At 33.8% G+C, this 21,265-nt stretch overlaps 2 protein-coding genes across 4 annotated transcripts; both read right to left on the bottom strand.

Annotated features, from left to right (window-relative positions):
• Positions 1–9,723: 9,723 nt before the first annotated feature.
• On the bottom strand, positions 9,724–10,377 carry LOC149486682 (gem-associated protein 7-like). Its single transcript, XM_089697842.1, has 2 exons — positions 10,140–10,377; positions 9,724–9,972 (listed from the first exon to the last, which is right to left on the bottom strand). Exons 1-2 carry the CDS (start codon positions 10,225–10,227, stop codon positions 9,785–9,787), a joined length of 276 nt encoding a protein of 91 aa, XP_089553968.1. The 5' UTR covers positions 10,228–10,377; the 3' UTR covers positions 9,724–9,784.
• A 1,607-nt stretch (positions 10,378–11,984) lies between these two features.
• LOC149486681 (luc7-like protein 3) lies at positions 11,985–17,328 on the bottom strand. Of its 3 annotated transcripts, none has more exons than XM_089698353.1 (9): positions 17,022–17,328; positions 16,713–16,908; positions 16,430–16,530; positions 15,799–15,950; positions 15,239–15,376; positions 14,149–14,361; positions 13,691–13,926; positions 13,366–13,447; positions 11,985–12,394 (listed from the first exon to the last, which is right to left on the bottom strand). In XM_089698353.1, exons 1-8 carry the CDS (start codon positions 17,124–17,126, stop codon positions 13,401–13,403), a joined length of 1,188 nt encoding a protein of 395 aa, XP_089554479.1. In that variant the 5' UTR covers positions 17,127–17,328; the 3' UTR covers positions 11,985–12,394; positions 13,366–13,400. The 3 variants fall into 3 exon arrangements, with proteins under 3 accessions (XP_089554479.1, XP_089554481.1, XP_089554480.1); XM_089698355.1 differs by having other exon boundaries at positions 16,430–16,527; XM_089698354.1 differs by lacking the exon at positions 11,985–12,394 and adding an exon at positions 12,401–13,198.
• Between the last annotated feature and the right edge of the window lie 3,937 nt (positions 17,329–21,265).

The following is a 21,265-nucleotide window of genomic DNA, read 5'->3' as shown; positions in this document are numbered from 1 at the left end:
GAGCTCTTCTAAAGCTAACCTTTGATAAAACCGCCGACCACATTCGTACTTCGTACACTAACTTAGTTTCAAGGGTTAAATCAACATGAAATACGATAACATTTTAATCAAATATTTCAGCAGATTTAATGTTCTCGTCATTGGGTATTTAAATATTATTATTAATGGAGTTGGAAGTTAAACGGAAATTGCAAACATGTAATTTACATGCAATTTTACCAGAATGAAAGCTTCCGCCCTGGGATGACCAAGCCGTAGAGTTCATGTGAATTAATTTGTTATTGCATTTTTTATACTTTCCTAGTTCATTTCGATTTCAATTATGACTCAAATGAAAATCGTAATTACAGTAAAATATTGATAGAAATTTCAAATTTGGTGAAAACTAAAATATGTAAGTGTAGATATAGACCGGGAGATACTGACACAAAATTTCGAGTCATTTGTAACAGGATGGCGGTTCTACAGGGTTCTTAGTACGCAATGACAAAAAGAAAAATGATGGTGTGAACGCTGGTACCGGCGGCTTAGTCGCGTGGGCGTTAGTCGAACTCATCGGAAAATAGCGAAAGTCAAACGATTTGTAACAGTATGGCACTTATTTTTCCTGTAAGTTTGAGGATCAACGAATATAAATACAAAATTTCAAAGATCTAGGTGTTGGAAATCTTCACTTATATAAATTAATAATAAATTTATTTTTCAAGTATGACAGCACTTTTTCCCCCTACTAGAAGTATGGCAAATATAATAATGGTCTCATTTTATCAAATACTCTTCAAAAAGCCAAATGCAATACTGGTACAAAAAGATAGGCGAAATAAAAAAAATTTGCAGATTTTCGGCGGTATGGCGACCATTTGGAATCGTCCGAAAAGTATGGCATGGCGATTTTCGTAAATGGCTGCACGACGATGGTTACCTGTGCAAAAGTTAGCTTGGTACAAATGGTTGAATAATTGTTTTTTTTTAATCAACACATTCGCGTCGGTATGGCGGGCTGTAAGTCATACCGGAAAAGTATGGCATGACACTACCGCCTACTTCTTTTTTATGGGCTATCGGTAAATTCTAAAATTTTTGTGTTACAAATCGTTTGACTTTCGCTATTTTTCCGACGAGTTCGACTAACGCCCACGCGACTAACCCACCGGTACCAGCGTTCACACCATCATTTTTCTTTTTGTCATTGCGTACTAAGACCCCTGTAGAACCGCCATCCTGTTACAAATGACTCGAAATTTTGTGTCAGTATCTCCCGGTCTAATAGTGTAGGGTCAATGTACCACTAGCTGACCAAGCGCCAATACATGACCGAAATTCAAATATACGCGCCAATTAAGAAAATACGGCAGCCCCAGATGATAGTTTATTGTTTTTTCTATAAAGCAACATCATCTATAAAATAAAAACAAACCTTGCTGCCATTGGTCAGAAATATTGACATTTTTTCAACACGAAGATGTAATTAAGTAGGTGCCCCGTAAGTAATCACATTTTTTACTAAGAGTTTTTTATCGGGAGTTGATTGGGAAATCTTAATTTATCTTGAACGCAATCGATTACTCTTTATATGTCTTGTTATAGGCATAATGTTGAACCATTCTGTTATAGACTTTCGGCTTCATTTTTGGCATGAACAGTTTTTCATGATTTTTAGCGGCCTGGTTATCTTTTGGAGCAACGAAAACAATTTTTCGCCTATTGTTGACCAGTATGGTCAGCTCTTGGTTCTTTATATTTTGCTAAGAAAGACTTGCTTTGGTTTGTGCTTATACCTACCTAATTTAACAAACCATATAAGCCGTAGTTAAGTCATAGCTTTATGTTGCATATTTCCAAAAGCTGACCACCGTAAGATTTTTATACCGAACTTAGTTGGTCAGGTTTCGGGGCCGAGAATATTATTAACCTTTATTTATTAAATAATATATTTATTTATTAAACAAAACTAATGTTCGAAGAAGGACATTTTGTCCATTTTGAAAATGGTCAACTTTTAGAGTAATGATGGTCAGATATTGGTGATCAGTGGTCAAGTAATGGTGTTTTTAGCAGAAATAACTTTCAGAGTAGTTTTCATAAAACCTTTGAAGGTTATCAAATTGATATTAAGAACAATAGTTACAGTGAGTATTCAATTATCTGTGTCCCAAAAATAACATTGAACGTAAAACAAATAACCCGTTTTTTATATGTAGCTAAAGATAAAACCGCTTAAATGGTCAACTAGTGGTACATCAACCCTACTACATATTATACTCTACAGCCTCGGCATTTGCATATGATATAGGAATTCTTGATTAAATATTTTTCTATATATCTTGTACGATGTGCCCACTCTAATGAAATAAAATTTGAGTCTTCTGGACAATAACTGTTGAGTAAATTGCAGCAATCACGATACAACCAACAATGCACTAGAAACAATCGTCAGCCATCATTAACTGCAAATTGAAACAGCTACACAGTACACGGAGTAAGAAAATAACGAACTAGAAAATAAATAGAAAACAATTTTTGAAATACAGTTCTTATTATTGTACCACATAAAGGGTTGAAATTATCGACGCAATATATAATTAGTTTATATAATAATTTAAAAATATGCTCATAAAACTCGACAACACAAGAGCAATAAAAACGACATCACAGGACTACATAAAACTTTTCATCTTGTAAACACATTATTTCCGTCATTCCGCTCGTTAATTTATTTTCACAAAATAAAAATCAAATTGTAATACAAGTGATCAATAACAGTTTTTGTATGATAAGCTGTACGAATAATCTCCATCGTGTGTATACAAAGGTACCTACTTTTAATTTTGATTTATTTACAATCCCAAATTTTGACAAAATTAATGACTCAAACTGAAATTGTCTTGTCTTCATATTATTTTATTTATTATTTTTAGGTATAGACAATAATTATGTCTCTCTATGTACTATAGATATCACTATACCCTAAGAGCAATACCTACTTAGTCTATGAATATGACCATTGACCATCTAAAAACCGTTGAAAAGTACAAGTGATTTTTTGCCTAAATACTAATAGTCTCTGTATCGGTAGGGCTCTATTTACCTTCTAATTGTAGATGTTATTCATTGAACATATACACATATAGGTATTCAGTACCATTATAATTAGTAAGTAGTGTGTCATTATAATTAGGTACAAAATATTATCTGCTTTATTGTTTCTTGGTAGTAAGTAATATAGAAACAAACTTTTCACTCTACGATGTATAATTTGAATTTGTTTTTATTGGATTTTTAACACCTTAAGCCAATATATTTCATATGCCATAGACCGACTTTGTTACGGAAATATATTACTGCCTACTTGTGTAGTCCAAATTCTCGAAGATTGAACGGCACGTTTCTACAATGCTTTTTCATCCATCATCCTCATTAAAAATGGCATGTTATGTTTATTCATCATGTTTCGATTAAAAGTTCATACAACTCAAATTTTATTCCCGATGGCAAATAAAGCCAACATTTAACTAAACTACACTTGTTAACTCTCACTAATTTTAGTACGTCTACAGCAAGCATTAAAAGTTGGAAATTAATTAGGGCGGTGTACACGATACTCATTTAAAGTTTCCAGGTCGGGGCTCACATCGAGAACAGGCTTTATAAATCAACCACGAATATGTTTTATACTTTGTATGTTTTCGTTTGACGACATCTGCGAACTTTGCTTCCGATTTTTGTATATAAAGCTGTAGGATAATAAAGCTAGACCACGTACTAGATAATTCATATGCCTATGCACCTATAAACCGTCGACCTATAAACCTCGAAAGACCAATTTATGTTAAATACATTTTTTTCTAGTACCGGAATGACAGAAATTTAATAATTTCTTTTACATTATGTTTCTTCGATTTTACACATTTTATTGATTTTTTTTACTCTTGAATGTTAGATACAGAATGACTGGACCTGTAAATGTTTGTATAGAAAACGAATAGGTAGATGACAAACTTTGAGTCATTTGCCTAGGCTTGCTAATAGTAATACGTTATAGCTATCATCGACCATCTGGCTTCCTTTTATGTTAAAAAACTAACTCGCCAATGTGCAAATTTGCCAAGTTGATCCCAAATATCTAGCGCTACTATTTCGCTTCTAATGAAAGGGAAAATCCGAACGGAATCTAATATGCTGACTGGCAGATTTCGTTTGGACGTTGCAATAGAGGGGTTTATTTCAGACCGTGAGTTTGAACCTGACGCTCAGTTCTAACTGACAGTTAAAGTGATTGCGCTTCAAAGAAACCACTAAATGAATTCTAGACGGATTTCCAGAGACATTCTAATATTCTATATCGCATCAGCGTCTTATGAATTCAAGTTAAAAGCATTGAGTTAGGTACTATGTACTACGTACCTACGTAGTACAATTTTAGTAACTCAATGGTTGAAAGAAAGATATGAATGTTCCAATGAAAGAACTTATCAAATATTTTTACTGGTTGTAGATAGGTAATGTATCCGCTCTCTTCTCATACCTAAGTCATGGGTATCTAGTGAAAGTTACATTAGGGTAGGTGTGCATAATTTAGGCTTAAAACCCTACACAATTTCAATAACAACCCGTTTCTTTACAAACAGGTTAATAAAAATAAAACTTCCAAGAAGTAGTCTCAGTAAACAAAACAATAACAACATGCATAAATTAAAACTTCAAGAGTTCTTAACGAGCGCCCATTACGTTGATACGGTCATAGATATGGAAACGACAGCATCATAATGACCTGTTTTCTTTACGAGAAAAACTTTCCACCTACACATTTATTTGACGAGTAATCTACATAGAATCCACCCCATGTCTGTCTCTTGAGAATAACAAACACTCCAAGAAAACTCCAATTACGGTAAATACTAAATTGGTACTCGGTTGGTATAACTAACTTGGGAAACTTTTTGATTACATTCAAAAATACATCCTAAGAGCTCAGACATCTTCAACATGTTCTTCGAAACAAATTATTATAAGACAATTTTGACATAATAAATATCAATTAAAAGGATCATCTGCGTCATCTTCTTATTTTGTAATATCGTAGGGAACGTATTCGCGATAGGTGTTGAAAAAATCCCCATCAACAGGAAATTGATGGCCTAAAATTTATAGAAAACTGCTGATTTATAGAAAAAGCAACTGAAAATAATATACACAAAAGCAAAGTAAAATAATATTACTTACTTATCTACTGCAGTAAGTACCTACTTGCAAAAATTAGACACACATAGGTAATCAGATTTTCATTTGCTAGTGAATTGTCAATCTTACATAGAACTAGATGCAGACATAGTTTCCGTAAGTACATACTGCAGTGCTTGCTCCTAATGAGCCACTCAAAGCTATTTAGCACACTCCTTATTAAAAGTTTCTCGTTGCGTAGCTATTACTGCGTCTAATTGTAGTAAGTGGAATTTGCAATAAGTATCTGTCTGATAATAAGACTTTAATTGAAAAAAGTGAAAGGGCATTTCACATATTTAAAAGTTCACGAGTGATTTTAGTCTAGTCCCTATTTTTTATGTAGAAACTGCTCTATGCCAAGAAAGAAACCAAGCAGTTATATTTAAGAAACATCGTAACTCGTAAGTACTTTAGCTAGCATCCCTCGATCTGAAGTAACTTATAATTCAAGAGATAAATTAATCAATTTAGAGAAAACTTTCAGAGGCATAAAATTAAATGACGAAATCTTATTAGTTCCCTCCAAATAACAGCTTCTTTTCCAGAAGACTTCACGCAACTCGTAACTTATTTTCGTGAAGATCTCAAAAGTTGTTAATCTGCTTAAGAAGTTAAGTAATTAGTCGTGTCTTCGAAGGGGATGTATTCATCTCTTATGAGACGTGTCTTCATAATTCGTACCATTTCATGAAACCTGATAAGAAATTAAAACGTGACTGGGTTGTCGTAGGCATGTCTTAAGCCTTTTATTATTCAAATTCACTCATTTCTATTTACGTACATACAAATTAAATTCATAAGACATGTGACGGGAATTTCACGTCTGATCAATAATTAATGAAGCAATTGATAGAATAATTCATGTCATGTTGGCAATATAGAGTTAATTAAGTAGTAGGTACCTTTTGTTTTTTTTTTTTTATAGTGGGGAAATCTTCCAAAGATACCCACGGCTCCCGGGGAAGGAGCCGTGGGTTATGTCGGATTCTTACCGACTAAAACCCCACTGTGTTCCGTCGAGCCGCTTTAATGATGGGGCCGCGGGTATTTGTTAGAATTCTTCCGCGACCCCCTGTAGTAGTAGGTACCTGCTTTTCCCTCGGATTATGCTATTCACACTTTTTCAAAATGAGTAAAGTAGGTATATAAGCAGATATACACAATATCTTCATCCACTATGCTTCTGAATCATCCATCGTATAATATTATTTTCTAAGCTTAGATGGCTAAGCTACTTTCTATATCGGCATTGGCATTTGGCTCTATAATCCAACATTTTCATATATGTACCTACATAATTCATAATTCCTGAATTTTGGGATATATGTATACATTTAAGATTTATTGAAACTAAGAATATTTTTATAGTAACCACATCTAATCAGTCATTCTATTTATGCTCTTGGGAAAGCGCAGACTGGAGTGTGCGCCATACAAAGCCGACCGAATCGATTGAGCAACAGGTACGTTGGTCCGTGAGAAGATTCAAGTCTGCTTCGTGTGAGGAAGAATAGCTCACACCACACAATACACCTGTTCTCAGCATTCGTGTCGCTATGAATAGCTTTCTTAGCTTTTCTATTTTGAATGTTGTAGGTATTTCAAGTGTTTCTATTTCAAAGAAATGACTGTTTTGGGAAATGGAAGGAATTAAAAAATTGGAGTATGTATTCGTTGGGCGATGAGTTTGGGAACATTAAGCCGGGTATCCACTTAGGTTCGCCGTGGTTTGCGAACACTGTGTGCTCCGCGAACGTGAACGTGTACAGTGTACACACTTAGGCTGCAACATCAGTGCTCCTGTCGGAGCGCTAAATTCCGCGCTCCGGTCTCTAGTAGACACAGACAGACGGTCGGTGCTAACATGCCGCCTCCAGAATTAGTAGGAAATGCAGCTTATATTTTGATACATTATATTGTGATGGAATACAAACAACCTCCTCGATTTTGGCAAGCTAATATGTATAAGGGAAGAAGAAATAATGAAATAATGCATATATTCATCATTTCATCGGACCACTCCATGTTCGCGAACTTAACAAACACACGCTCGCGTCCACGAACAAACTGCGCTCCCCTTTGAGTTCGCGCAAAAAACCGCTTCCAGAGCGCTCCGCCGTGCTCCGATCGTGCTCCAGTCGCGCTCCGCGATCACGACGTATCCATTATGTTTGGTTTGCGGAGCGGGCGCGTTCGCAAACCACGGCGAACCTAAGTGGATACCCGGCTTTACCTATTCCATGCAGATTGCGAATTGTAAGCGAAACGTATTTTCTTCCTTTCTTGCCCACCAAAGACATATTTAAATGATAATACGCCTTCAATTTCATTAATTTATGTACGCTAACCCACAATTTAATATTGGCGCCTGGCAAATTCAAGTAAATTCCCCACAGATTCCATTAAAGTGTAGCAATTTTATGTATCGTATCATGTTGAGAAAAATTCTTTCGGTGTTAGATAGCCCATTTATCGAGGAAGGCTATATATAGGCTATACCTATATATCATCACGCTAAGAGTTAAGACCAACAGGATCAAGCACGAGCAATGCGGATGAAACCGCGCGGCACAGCTAGTCATAAATAAATTTAAAAAATATATTACATTTGTAGCTTTCCTTATCATACTAATATTATAAATGCGAAAGTTTGTGAGTATGTATGGATATCTGTTACTCTTGCACGCAAATACTACTGTACCGATTACAATGAAATTTGGCAAACACATAGAGGGTATCTTAAGATTAAGACACATAGGATAGGTTTTATCCCGGAAATCCCACAGGAAAGAGAACTTTGCAGGTTTTCTCATTGAAAACGTAGGCGAAGCCCGGTCGGAATACCGCTTTTTAGGGTTCCGTAGCCAAAATGGCAAAAACGGAACCCTTATAGTTATGTCCGTCTGTCCGTCTGTCCGTCTGTCCGTCTGTCACAGCCGATTTACTCGGAAACTATAAGTACTACAGTGATGAAATTTGATGGGAATATGTGTTGTATGAACCGCTACAAAAATATGACACTAAATAGTAAAAAAAAGAATTGGGGGTGGGGCCCCCCATACATGTAACTGAGGGATGAAATTTTTTTTTTCGATGTACATACCCGTGTGGGGTATCAATGGAAAGGTCTTTTAAAATGATATAAAGTTTTCTAAAAAACATTTTTCTTAAAGTGAACGGTTTTTGAGATATCAGCTCTCAAAGTCGTAAAAAGTATGTCCCCCCCCCTCTATTTTTATAACTACGGGGTATAAAATTCTAAAAAAAATAGAGGTGATGCATGCTAATTAACTCTTTCAACGATTTTTGGTTTGATCAAAGTATCTCTTATAGTTTTTGAGATAGGTTGATTTAACTGTAATTTATTATATTTGCTGCTACGGAACCCTTTGTGCGCGAGCCCGACTCGCACTTGGCCGGTTTTATTTAATAGAGCGCCGACTGTGGTATCAGAATCAAAAAATTTCGTAGTGATTATACCTAATAAAAGATAAATTATAGGTAAAGCCTGCGACTTCATCTTAAAAGATATGATCTTTTCATGTTTCTTTCGATTGTCCACATTAATCATGACTACAATGGATAAAAGAAAACGTCGTGATTAAGCTAGCTCGTTCAAGGATTAAAAAGTTCGACAGGTTACATCGGCCAATCTGCAATCATTGACGAGCGTGATGGATTATAGCACAGAGCACTTATATACCTATTAAGGATTGTATTGTAGTGTCATTATAGTTTAGACATTAAGCATAGATATTAGGCAACTTATAGATTAAAATTCTGATGATGATTCTTTTACAGGGTTCTCAAGATTAACAGTCAACAAATTATCATTGACTAGGTAGGTAACTATACTTTAAAAAAAATGTAAACCTAAAAAATATTACGGATAGAGACAATGATAGAATGATCAATCAATTATATCCTAGCTTATTCAAATTATGATAGCTTTAATTTAAATTTATTTTTAATGAAAAACCATGTGCCTAAAGGTTTCTATAATTTCACATTTAACCAAACAATACATTCCAGTTACTAACAATAAATAGGCACACAAATGTATCTCTTAAGAGCGAGCGCGCACGAGCAACTTTGTCTCCGCAACTATTTTGTCTCCGCAACTATTTTGTCTCTCCACCCATGGGCTAGTATGAAAGTGCGCGCACGTAGCGACGCAACTCCCCATACAATTGATGGGAGAGACAAAATAGTTGCGGAGACAAAGTTGCTCGTGCGTGCTAGCTCTAAAAGGAATATATTTTCCAGTTTCCTATTTTCCATTGTTTTTCATTGATGCTCCTATTGGTCATGAACAGCCAAACATAATTATTGTTCAATTCAAACTATAGTTCCTGAGATTAGCTAGCTCAGATAAAAATAAATCAAACTCTACAACCCTATAATATTGATAGTCTGACATCTTTAAAGATTATGAATTGTAAAGGGATGTAAATTCCATTACTATAGTAAATGTTTATTGTTTATACCAATAGACAAATATTTGAATAAAAACCATTTATTAATAAAACTTAATTGTAATTCGTACAATTCCCTAATACTGCTACTGAGTTGCCGGTACATTGAATGTAAATGCTAAAATATCTGGTGTCCTCAGTATGGCAGACTGCATTATTAAATTGGCCGGTGTTTTAAGATCATTCACAAGTACTTCTGTTCCATCAGGCTTCCAGACTGAGAATGTTGCCTCCAGAGTCGATTTCTCATATGTTAATATATTGCATGGCTGACCTAGAACAATTCATATAAAATGAAACATAAAAGTATAACTTCTTCACAAACAGTATCTCATATACACTAAAGTATGGTACATTTTTTTTCCTTAATTAAATATTTACTATAAATAAATAATTTTCGTATAAAGTGATGATACATAATCATGGCTATAAGGCTATTACCTTGTAATTCACTAACAGATCTTAGAAAACCTTCTCTTAACTCAGCTCTAGCCTGTTGTTTCTTAGATTTATCATTATCGGGAACCATTGCACTCTAAAATAATGTAAATTATTTGTATCTACTAGTTATGTTCTTTATTTATTTCTATATTATTAATTTATTTCTATTTTCTCATAGATAATAATTTAATTGTGTGATTGGGATTAAAACGATACTTTGTTTACAAAAAATTGAATTATTTACATTTTCCAATGAAAGATGTCAATCAGTCAATGTCAGATCCACAGAGTACCTAAGTAATATACACAGAGTACCGTAATCGTAGACAGAGAAACCGTAATGTACTACCAAACCATAGATTTTAGAATGGTCAGAAGAGCAATATTAATAATTTAGGAAACAATGAAATGAAAAATAGTAACTGGGCGACTAATATTGTTTTACCTATGTTACTAGTATAAAAAGCAGCTGTTTGCTTAGCGCAAACTTTTCCCTTATGCATTCAAAATTTCATTAAAATTGTTCAAGCCGTCTCGAAACTCGAAAGTTACCTATCAAACAACACGACTCGACAATTTTACTTAAAAGACAATTGACCCAACAAACCTACCAGATCTTATCTATCTTATAATAATAGATTTCGGCCCATAAGCACATCTATAGTATGTAGTTAATTACTTATTATAAAGCTGAAGAGTTTGTTTGTTTGTTTGAACGCGCTTATCTCGGGAACTACTGGTCCGATTTGAAAAAATTAATTTTCATTCATATCATCCCCTCAAGACCAACAGGAGCGTAAAACCGCGGAGCACAGCTAGTAAGTCATAAAAATAGATATAATTAATATACTTATGTATATTAATTATATCAACGAAAATACCTATTTTTTTTAAGAATTATTAATGATACCTATTTCGTACATTATCAGAATTGACTAAATATGTTCACCCAAATGTAAAAAAGAAAAGTAGCCTCTTCTTATCAAGAGGTAGTCCTAAAATTCAAACATTCAAGTTAAAAATATCAGTTCTGTTCAAAGATAAGAGGAAAATCAGATCTAAACACCTATTTTTTAAAAACTAAGTATTTTTTCTTATGAACTGAATAAACTTTATGAAATGTAATAAAGTTGAACTCCTCTTCATCTACTTACCGCGTTGCAATAAAACAATACTTACGTTCCATCGATAAGCTCTTTAGTTTATTTGCGAGCTCTCTGAATAGTAATATAGAAGTTACTTGACGCAAACTTCCAACTTTCCGGACTTGCAGGAAGTTGAGCCGGGCTCGGGAGCGACGGCCAGCTACAAACCGTTTATTTATCGCATTTCGCAAAACTTTTACGAATTAAACAGATCTGAACTTACGTAATTTTAAGGTGTGTAAAGAGGATTTTGTGCGAGTCATGTTAGCACAAATATCCCAAAGGCTAATTTAAATGACTTTCCAGAATTAAGATATGTATAATATACATAATCAAAATAAGCAAAAATACTTAAAAATACTTAAAGATCCAAAGTTAGGAATAAAATGAGAATAAAAGATATGAATTATTAAATCATTGCTTTCCAATACCAATAACTCTGTGCCAATAACATTTTCAAGAATAATATAAATAATATCGTTATACAGTGTAATCTACCGTTTATATATCCAGCATGATCATGTTAAATCTGATAATAATTAAAATTAACTAAAACACTACCAGAAACAACAATACTTATTAATTTAATAATAAATATTAAATACAGACATATTTTGTCTGCATACATAAATTATAGTAAAAAACCTGTTGTTCCAACTTTAATTAAAAATGAAACTTGGGGCCAATGAATGAAACAAACTTTATCTCATATCATTTATTTATTTTATAAGATAAAAATAACGCTAACCGTTCACACTGCGAAATAATACACAACAACGCCAATCACAGAATTATCAACATCATTTATGTAAAATAAAAAAATGATAAATACCTGTGTCACTCCTCAGTGGAATCATTATAAACCTGCCTAGGGACACATTTGCGGAGGTAGCTACAATATACATAATATTAAAACCTAGCATAACAAATATATTTCATTTCAATTACATGCTTTAGTATCCACGAATATCCGTGTATATGAAACGTAACTATGGTGAGTCACCTCGAATCGTCGGGTCGTGACTTTTGGAATCTTCAATGTTCGCTAATTGCAAAAGTACCTCTTTGTCGCAGTCGAGTCGTCCGCCGTCCTCTTCGCTCGGTTCCCAACTGAAAAGTCCATTGACAATCTAGTAAAGAGGATTAGGGCATTCGAAGTTAGGAACCGACTTCAATGCATGATTCGTTTCATATTTACATGATGTTTTTTCAAAGCATTGAATTCGATTCCAAATGGGATTAGGAAATGTTAAGTTTAATATGGCAACAAACTTATATATTTTTATAAAAATAAAGCAGATAGAAAATTAATAATAACTCAACAAAAAAACTTGTTGCCATAGTGTGGGTACCTGTAAATACACAGTAGATGATGTGAAAACAGCATCCATTTGTCTCAAGGAATATATCAAATAATCGCCATGTCGTCTTCATCATAATATTATGACATTTTATATGTGATGACAATGTGCATTATTCTTAAATGAGAACGCCTAACAATACTTTAGTCCAAACTTTTAGACCCACAGCCACCTTTAATTCAATACCCTTAAATTCCAAAGCCTAATAATGAAATAATATCTCCTGTCACTGAATAGCCCTAACAAATACCTGGCATCGCATTATGGCGACAGAAGGCCGACTGGCAACTCGATTCACGACGACGAAACGTAATTTTAAATACCTCAATAAAACGACGCAGAGCCCGGACTAAGACAGTTTTATCGATCAGTCGTCGTTCAACGACTGAACAATAACACCTCAAATCGTCAGCATCCAGCTGCTATTCAAAATACCAATTAAATACCTGCAAAGTCCGTCGGTGTGACGACAACTACCGAATCAACGGGGTCAACAAAACTCCCCATATGATTGCCATATACCGATGTAATTTTTTTGGCATTTTATTAAAAGCTGTAAAATAACAGTGTTCACTTTATTACTTGTTATCTGTCTCATAATTGGGAGTTGGTGAACATTTTATGTTTTGGTTAACCATAATATTGGTTTATAGTGACAATGGACAATGTTAGTCTGTCAGCGCAAAAGGTAAAATGAATGAATTATGTATTCATGCTTACCGTTTCGAGGTGGTTTGAGATACCTCAGTGATAATCTAGCGGCGGTCACGTGATCGTCGCCGTGACCGTTCGTGAGGAGATCCTAAAAGAGAGAATATTATTTTAGATAAACACCAAATAATCATAATTATCTCTTGCCAAGTAAGGTTTACAGTTGGTCAAATATAATATTTAAAAGCATTCATCAAACTATAAAGTAAAAAAGAGAAAAGTGCGTTATGCAGAGTTACTGGACATAATCGTTTGCTTACATTTCGTACATTTTAAATAGTCATTATTTTTACTTGATAAAGGGTGAATAATGAATGAATTTCTTAACACTCACTTCTATCCCTCCGATGTTTCCGATCACGATCACGCTCCTTGTCACGGTCGCGATCACGCTCCCGGTCCTTTTCACGCTCACGGTCGCGATCCTTATCCCGCTCGCGGTCCTTTTCACGGTCACGGTCCTTCTCGCGCTCACGGTCCTTGTCACGCTCACGCTCCTTGTCCCGGTCACGTTCCTTTTCCCGATCGCGGTCTTCGTGCCGGTTGTTCTTTTCAGTCTCCCGGCTTGATCTGATGGATTAACGCATTTGATTTAAATTTTTTATCAACAAAACTTTATTGAATGAAATAATGCCACAAAGTCAATGTAACAAAAATGTTATTTCTTGATAAAAAATTCTCACACACAAATACAATAAAAACGGGAGCACTCATATAATAGAATAAAATGTATAAGAGACATTGGTGTTATCCCTTGGCCATCGCCCACACGCTTAACCCCCACACACGCACCGGCGTCTGTCCCTCTCGCGCTCCCTGTTGCCGTCCTTGTCCCGCTCGCGGTCCCGCTCCATGCGCTCGCGGTCGCGCCGGTCGGAGCCGAGCCCGCCGCCGCGCACGCTGCGCTCCTTCTCGCGCTCCTCGCGGCGCCGCTTCTCCTTCTCCTGCTGCTCCTTCTCGCGCAAAGCCGTCATCTCTTCGTACGCTTGACGCAGTTTGAAGTAGCTGCACGAATGTTTTAAATAAAAATCACTTATAATATTAAAAGTATTGTCATAAATAAATGTTATATGAAGACAAATACAGTATTTTTTAAACATAAGTACAGTGGAATCCGTTTATAATGACATCGAAGGGAATCGACAAACACGTCATAATAAGCGGACGTCATACAAAGCGTTATGTGAAATGAAAAATCTTTTTTATGTAAATATGTATGTATTTAAGTATTTTAATACAGAAACATAGTATACTTGCATATGTATAGGTACATATTAAATCAAAATCAAAATTGCACGTAATCAGCCGATTATTAGAATAACACATACAAGTGTATTTTTTCTATAAGTAGGTACACTGTAATTTTTGTCTGCTTTTGTTTTTTCATTTTATTGTAAAAACAGTCTCTAATACTATTGTGTATAGATAGATATGGTCAAATTATCATTTTCAATATTGTTGTTAACAAATCGTGATAATGAATTCACTTCGGTCATTATAACCAGACATGATTTATTAAAAATGGGTCATAATAAGCGGCATGTCACTGTAAGGGAAGTCAATATATCCGACTTTTTATAAAGAATTTTATATGAAAACCAAAGTTCGTAGTGCAATTACGTCATAATAACCGGTTGGTCAATATAGGCGGAGTCATAATAAACGGATTCTACTGTATATTATATTGTTCATAATATATAAATGTTAAAAAAAAAACTGTTTGTAGCGAGTGCTATGCCTATTCTTATTCATTTGCTAAATTTTACGCAAATAATATAAAGTTGTTTGAAAAATTTATGCTATACAGCAAAAAAATGGGAAATCTTATGCTATAAATGAAACTATATTCTTTTAATAAATGACGCTTTATAAATCCACTTACCCAACATGTTGCTTCCCAGACAAATGATCATCGATCCTTTGTTGAGCATCACCAACAATTAAAAAGGCACCACAAACAGGACATACTTCCATCTGCTTCTCTTGAGCTGCCGCCAACTCAGCAGTCATAGACCAATGACTAGAATAAAAATTAATATATTTTTAATGAAAATATAAACAATTAATTCACTTATAAACTATCAAATAATTAATTTTTGATTTCTGCAATTCATTCATAATGCTACACAACAGACTTATTCATTTTTATAGATGGAATTAACTATACAACTTGTAGTTAGGTTTTTTACATCCATACTAATATTATAAATGCAAAAGTAACTCTGTCTGTCTGTCTGTTACTCAATCACGCCTAAACTACTGAACCAATTTGCATGAAATTTGGTATGGAGATATTTTGATACCCGAGAAAGGACGTAGGCTACTTTTTATTGCGAAATATATACCACGGGCGAAGCTGGGGCGGACCACTAGTTTAGAATGAACACTCCTATTTTAAATTGATGACTTCAAATCATAATCTAAGAACATAGCAATACAAACCTATTCTCCTGCTGCTTAAGAAGTTGATCCTTTTCTTCTTTCAGTCTATCACAGAGCTTCATTAAACCTTGAGCTTGCTCTACATTACCACAAGTGCCGGCCTCCTCCGCTTCTTGTACTAAAGCTGTTATCTTTTCTGATAGTAGCGTAACCTATGAATAAAGGAATGACTCAAAAGAATGTATTTAAAATAAGAATGATGAAAAGGCATGGCCATAATATGCATTCAATTTAAACATCATTAGTGATAGTGAAATCAAATTATTTAAGTATATAGGCGATAAGAATGTATTAGTGAAATTGCAGCTTTTGTATAGATTTTTTTGTATAGAAATATAAAAAGGCTACTAAAACAATTTATACAAGCCAATGTTTCCCTAGCTAGGTTACTGGGCAACCTGTATTTAGAAGAAACAGCTTGCCCCCAAAATAAATTCACAAAAAGCCTATTAGCAAGTACTTAATTATAAATTAAAATAGCTTACACAAAGAAAGTTAGTAAGATGCAACTAGTTAGGTATAAAAAATACCAAAGCTTCTTATTTCTTCTTAAAACTGGCATAAACCACAAATTTTTTGTTTGAACACAGTATACAATATATGATGCTAATTTATTGGTTACTATAATTACCTGCTCTTGATTTTTCTCCGTCTGAGCCTGGGTCATTGGTGGTCCATCTGGTCTGGAGTTCATTAACTCCAATCGCTGCTTCCCCTTTTGAATTTTCCCTGCAACAATAGAACTGCAATTACTTTCCTTTTATCTTTTAACTCATATTTCATATCAAGTCTTATTGTAATTGAGACACATTACTTATATTACGGGTTTATTAAACTATTGCAAGACAATTAGGTTATATTTTTGTTGCTGAAGTTAAATATTTGGGGTAATAAATAATTAATGTAATACATACTTTCTACATCATTTATCATGTGCCGACAAAACCGTAGGAATTCTTCAACATACTGAGCCTTTTTGTATGAAGAATCGGCTTTTTCAAACAAATCTTTAACTTCGTCATCATGGACCTTCGGGCACGCTCCTAAATCTGCTCTTGTGTTGACAAACAAATCATGAGGACAAAACTTAACCATATAATATTTACAATACTGAAAAAAAAAACATTAAATTAAATAAAATAAAACACGGTGTAAAACATTGCATGGACAATAATCAAACTAAATCAACAAGAAATATGTAAAATATTATCGTCGTACTATACCTCAGGATCCTCCCAATTTGGCTTTTTTATTTTCTCATTTGGGTTTGTATTACGATGCCTGCCCATCAATTCGTCAAGTAATTGTGCTGCCGCTAAGACCGCCATGGTTATTGAAAAACTAACCTATCACTATTAAAAATTCTTAATTTCCCTGAACATTAATTACACGAAGTACTAATTTAACACATTAGAAACCATTAAAATTTAAAATACGTTATGCCTTTATTATTAACAAAGATAAGCATTAATATCGACTCCACTTTCGCATTACGACGGCCATTTTTAATAATTTACTACAGAGCACAGAGCAAGTAATATCCACAGAGCAAGTAATATAGGTAATATCTACAGAGTACACAGACTTTCATATATAAAAAAGCACATAAAAAAGTCTCGAAAAGTACTCTGTGACACAGACACAGAGTAAGTAGTACAGATATATAATTACGTGATAATTACAAGAAGCTTATATCTAATACACTGGAGATTGCACTATGACCATTAACTTGTCACAAGAAAATATAACCTTGAATGACGTCAGTGTTGTTTTTTGTCTCTTTCTGTGGGTGACCACACTGGTTTGTATATTCAGGATTTTTCGAAATAAAAAAAACTAAAAATCATGGTCTATAAATAATAACGACATATATTTTTAACAGTATTTATATTATAGTATTACTGGTCAACTTACATGAATAATTATCATCTTTATAGGTACATACCATTTTAATTGGTAGAGAATGATAGTTTTAAATAACGCTTGATAACTTTTGATCTCATACTACGATTTTTTAATTAAAATGAGTGCTACATACATTAAAACATCGTTTTGGTTACTCAAGCTTCAGTCTAAAACTTTTCAATATTCCAAAGGGAGAGTTGCATCGCTAGTGTTGATGTGTGGTAACGATATTACAGTTCTCAGAAATTCGTATGTCTTTCAGGAGCTGTACTTACGGTTACTAATGGTTTCATGGTGGTTAATTATAATATAATTAAAATTACTTTATCAGTTGAGACGCAGTAACAAGAATGTGGTAAATAAAAAGGTATAGCACTTTTCAAAAGGTATTTTTTTTCTGGACCGTAATCCTCAGGCTTAAAATGCAAACTGCATATTCTGGCATGTTGATAAATTTTACCCTTGATAGGCACTATGGACAGCCATTTATTTCTTTTTATTTCATTTTTGGAAAGCTGAAATACGTAAAACAAAAAAATATTAGGTTAAAAAGTATAAATTTCAATGTAAAAAAGAACAAACCACAATATGTGAGTGCAATACCGATGTCGTATGTTGTTTCATTACTAGTATAAAATTTTTTAAAATGGTGTTCTAAATGTTCATCATAATATTGTTTAGCAATATATTATCGTCGCTATCCGTAAAAACCCATCATCATGGTTACCTTACTTGTTAAATTTGTTTGTTGAAAACTTGTTGAAAAATGATGAAAGTATTAGGAAAAGAACTTATTTAACATGATTGCTTAGTAAAATGATGATAAATTTGACGATTTTTGCCATTAAAATGATTCTAAACAGGTAAATGCATGAGTATTGAGGAATATTGTAAATAACGTAAATATACACTTGCCTGTGAAATTATAGGCCAGTGTCCAAAAACTTCTGCAATTTTTCACAATGCAATACATTATTAATATTCGGAAAATATTTATTAAATACGCAACAATATTAACCCTTATTAAAACGCTGGGAGCTATACTTCCCACGTCTCAGATTGAAGTAAATCGTGTTTTATTTTTATATGCTTAAACCTAATGCAGTGTAATATTTATCTACGCAATCTTAACATTTTAGAGAACTTTTTTTCATGGAAAAACTTTTCAGAGAATTATTACATGTCATGGTAAACACACGTCAAAGTCAGGTGACGTGATTTTGCAGCCGAAAACGACCGTTATTTTTTAGTTTTTGGTGTAGTGCTCAAAAAAAATTAGATAAGTAGATTTGAGTTCTAGCTATGTAAACTAGACTATATTACAGTTGCGTGAAACGTAAAAATATGCCCAGAATCTTTCGTTTATACCTTGGTAGAGTCGATTGAAATTAAGTCTTTAAGTGGGAAGATATCATCCCAGTGTTCGTCACTGCACACGACATTCGGAAATTCTATATATAAAATCTGTGTGTCTAAAAAATCTTTTTTAGTTGGTATAAGCAACTTATTTATTGTTATTCGTTATTTCCTGATCAGATAATTAGAAATCTTAACTCAATACATTAGTATTTACCTATTGTTTTTATTTTGTTTTAGAAAAATGCCATTTTTATGTTGAAGTCATTCATTGTTCAATTCCCGAATTCTTCCCTCAGTAAAAGAAACTTGCATTGATGAGTACTTTCACCTCCTTTATTAAAAAACTTGATCTTTATAATTTTTTACGATAACATTAAATTCACAAGTGGAGTCAGGGCAACTAACTAGTGTTTTAAAATATTGATGTCTGGAGTGGACACTGGGAGCTATAGTTCCCACCTTTCCAAACTTTTTACAAGAGAGAACAGATGACGGGATATATACTTCCCACCGAAAAAAGGGTACTTCCCCCCCACTAACCCCTTTTACGTGTGTATTTTTGAAATCTACGACCCAAAATTACCCAGGAACGTATCTTATTTTTTTGTTAGCTCCTCCACAGGCTCGCGTTTGAATAAGGGTTAACTTAAATATTCGAAGCGACGCAATTTTTTTGACACTTATGTCATATTGTCAAAGTTAGAGTTGCTACAATTTTATTATGGTAACTACCCATAATCAGGGAATATCGCTTTTTAATAATTGGTTCAGATACTTATTTTATTTAGCATAAATAATAATTGTCTCATCCAACAATGCTTCTGAATGACGTTGTTGGCAATTTATCAACAAACTCATGTACAAAAACTAACCTTTTGCACAGAATATTACAGCATACATAGTAGCCTTGGGAAAACTTCGTATTAACAGTGGCAATACCAAGTTAGGTGTGAAAGTGATAGAACACAACAATTTTCTTGTTACACGTCAAATGTTCATACCGAAATCTCCAGTGTATAAGATATAAGCTTCTTGGATAATTAGTACAACCACAGATAATATAATACTATAGGTATTATAACTGTAGCTGTGGTACTACCGTAGCTTTACCAAGAGCTTTACTATTTAATTTTAATTATTTATTTTTTACTTGCGTCTTGCGGTCCACCCCGGCTTCGCCCTTGATACATTACTTTGATACAGGTTACGTTTTCTCTCGATGAAAACCGTCCTCGTACTTAATGGAATGTTATATAAAAATAATTAACAAAATCGGTTCTAGACTGCAGATGTTCTCGAGATTTGAGTTTAGCAGCAACAAATTTAGCGTTTATATTTTCAGATCACAGATATTAGCCATATCATAATCCAAAATAATCAATATCATATTAAGTATCCTATTATGCATTATATGCGGTGTGGAAATTTTCAATGGGCCCTGAGGGAAAGTACTTGAAATACTGGAGATATAGTACGACATAAAAGAGATGAAATTAATTATTTTGGAACTAATTCGTTTTTCATTACCTGGCAACCCTGAATTGGCAATGTAGCTGTCAAGTTGAATAAAAATTTGTTGTTTTTTTCGTGAAGAGGAGAATTATTGAGATAAAATTGTTATTTAGAACAAGAAATTTAAATAAAAAAGGAGACATCATGAAAAAGGTTAAACGTAGCGGTGTCCGTGATGTGGTGTATAAAGTTTTTATTCGGTGTTTGTCCGAATTTCAAGCTGGAAATTTATTGACTGATTTGGAAAACGTTTACAAACGTACAGCAGAATATACCGGTGAGATTCCATTAATTTTTGCTCAGTACTACGTAAAATAGAATATTCCATTAGTAACGAGTGTTTAATGTATGTATGTATGGCGATTATTACGTTTTCGCAATTTAATTTGAGGTTATTTGTATGTAAACAAAAACTAGTTTTTATAGTGCGACCAGCACAATTTGAGTCAAGAAGTTATATCCAATCCAACCAGCCTCAAATAAAGTACCTAGTTTAGATTTTACTACATAGTATAGTGATAACTGTTTTCATACAGCTATCTATCTATTAATCAATCAAACCATGAGAAAAAAAATCATATTTACTGTATCATATTTACAGATACTGAAGATGCCCCGTACCCTCTTGCCAGTACTTCGAAACAGAGTGATGATCAGTCCTTTGAAGGAGTAGAATATTTAGATTTTGATG

The sequence above is a fragment of the Colias philodice genome, chromosome 8, assembly GCF_061535455.1.
Source record: "Colias philodice isolate Cphi_HAF_F1 chromosome 8, ilColPhil1 Martin Lab GWU primary, whole genome shotgun sequence".
NCBI lineage: Eukaryota > Metazoa > Arthropoda > Insecta > Lepidoptera > Pieridae > Colias > Colias philodice.
Note: the sequence above shows the minus strand (reverse complement) of the source record. Positions and strands in the feature narration are given on the sequence as shown.

What these genes read in the sequence shown, in the direction of transcription:
- LOC149486681 (XM_089698353.1), bottom strand. Translation starts at nt 17,126, where the DNA reads ATGGCGGTCTTAGCGGCAGCACAATTACTTGACGAATTGATGGGCAGG. An exon ending in TCTGGGAAGCAACATGTTGG is followed by an intron (nt 14,362 to 15,238) that starts GTAAGTGGATTT and finishes ACATTCGTGCAG; the next exon opens with CTACTTCAAACTGCGTCAAG. An exon ending in CGCGAGAGGGACAGACGCCG is followed by an intron (nt 13,927 to 14,148) that starts GTGCGTGTGTGG and finishes TTAATCCATCAG; the next exon opens with ATCAAGCCGGGAGACTGAAA.
- LOC149486682 (XM_089697842.1), bottom strand. Translation starts at nt 10,227, where the DNA reads ATGGTTCCCGATAATGATAAATCTAAGAAACAACAGGCTAGAGCTGAG. An exon ending in ATCTGTTAGTGAATTACAAG is followed by an intron (nt 9,973 to 10,139) that starts GTAATAGCCTTA and finishes GAATTGTTCTAG; the next exon opens with GTCAGCCATGCAATATATTA.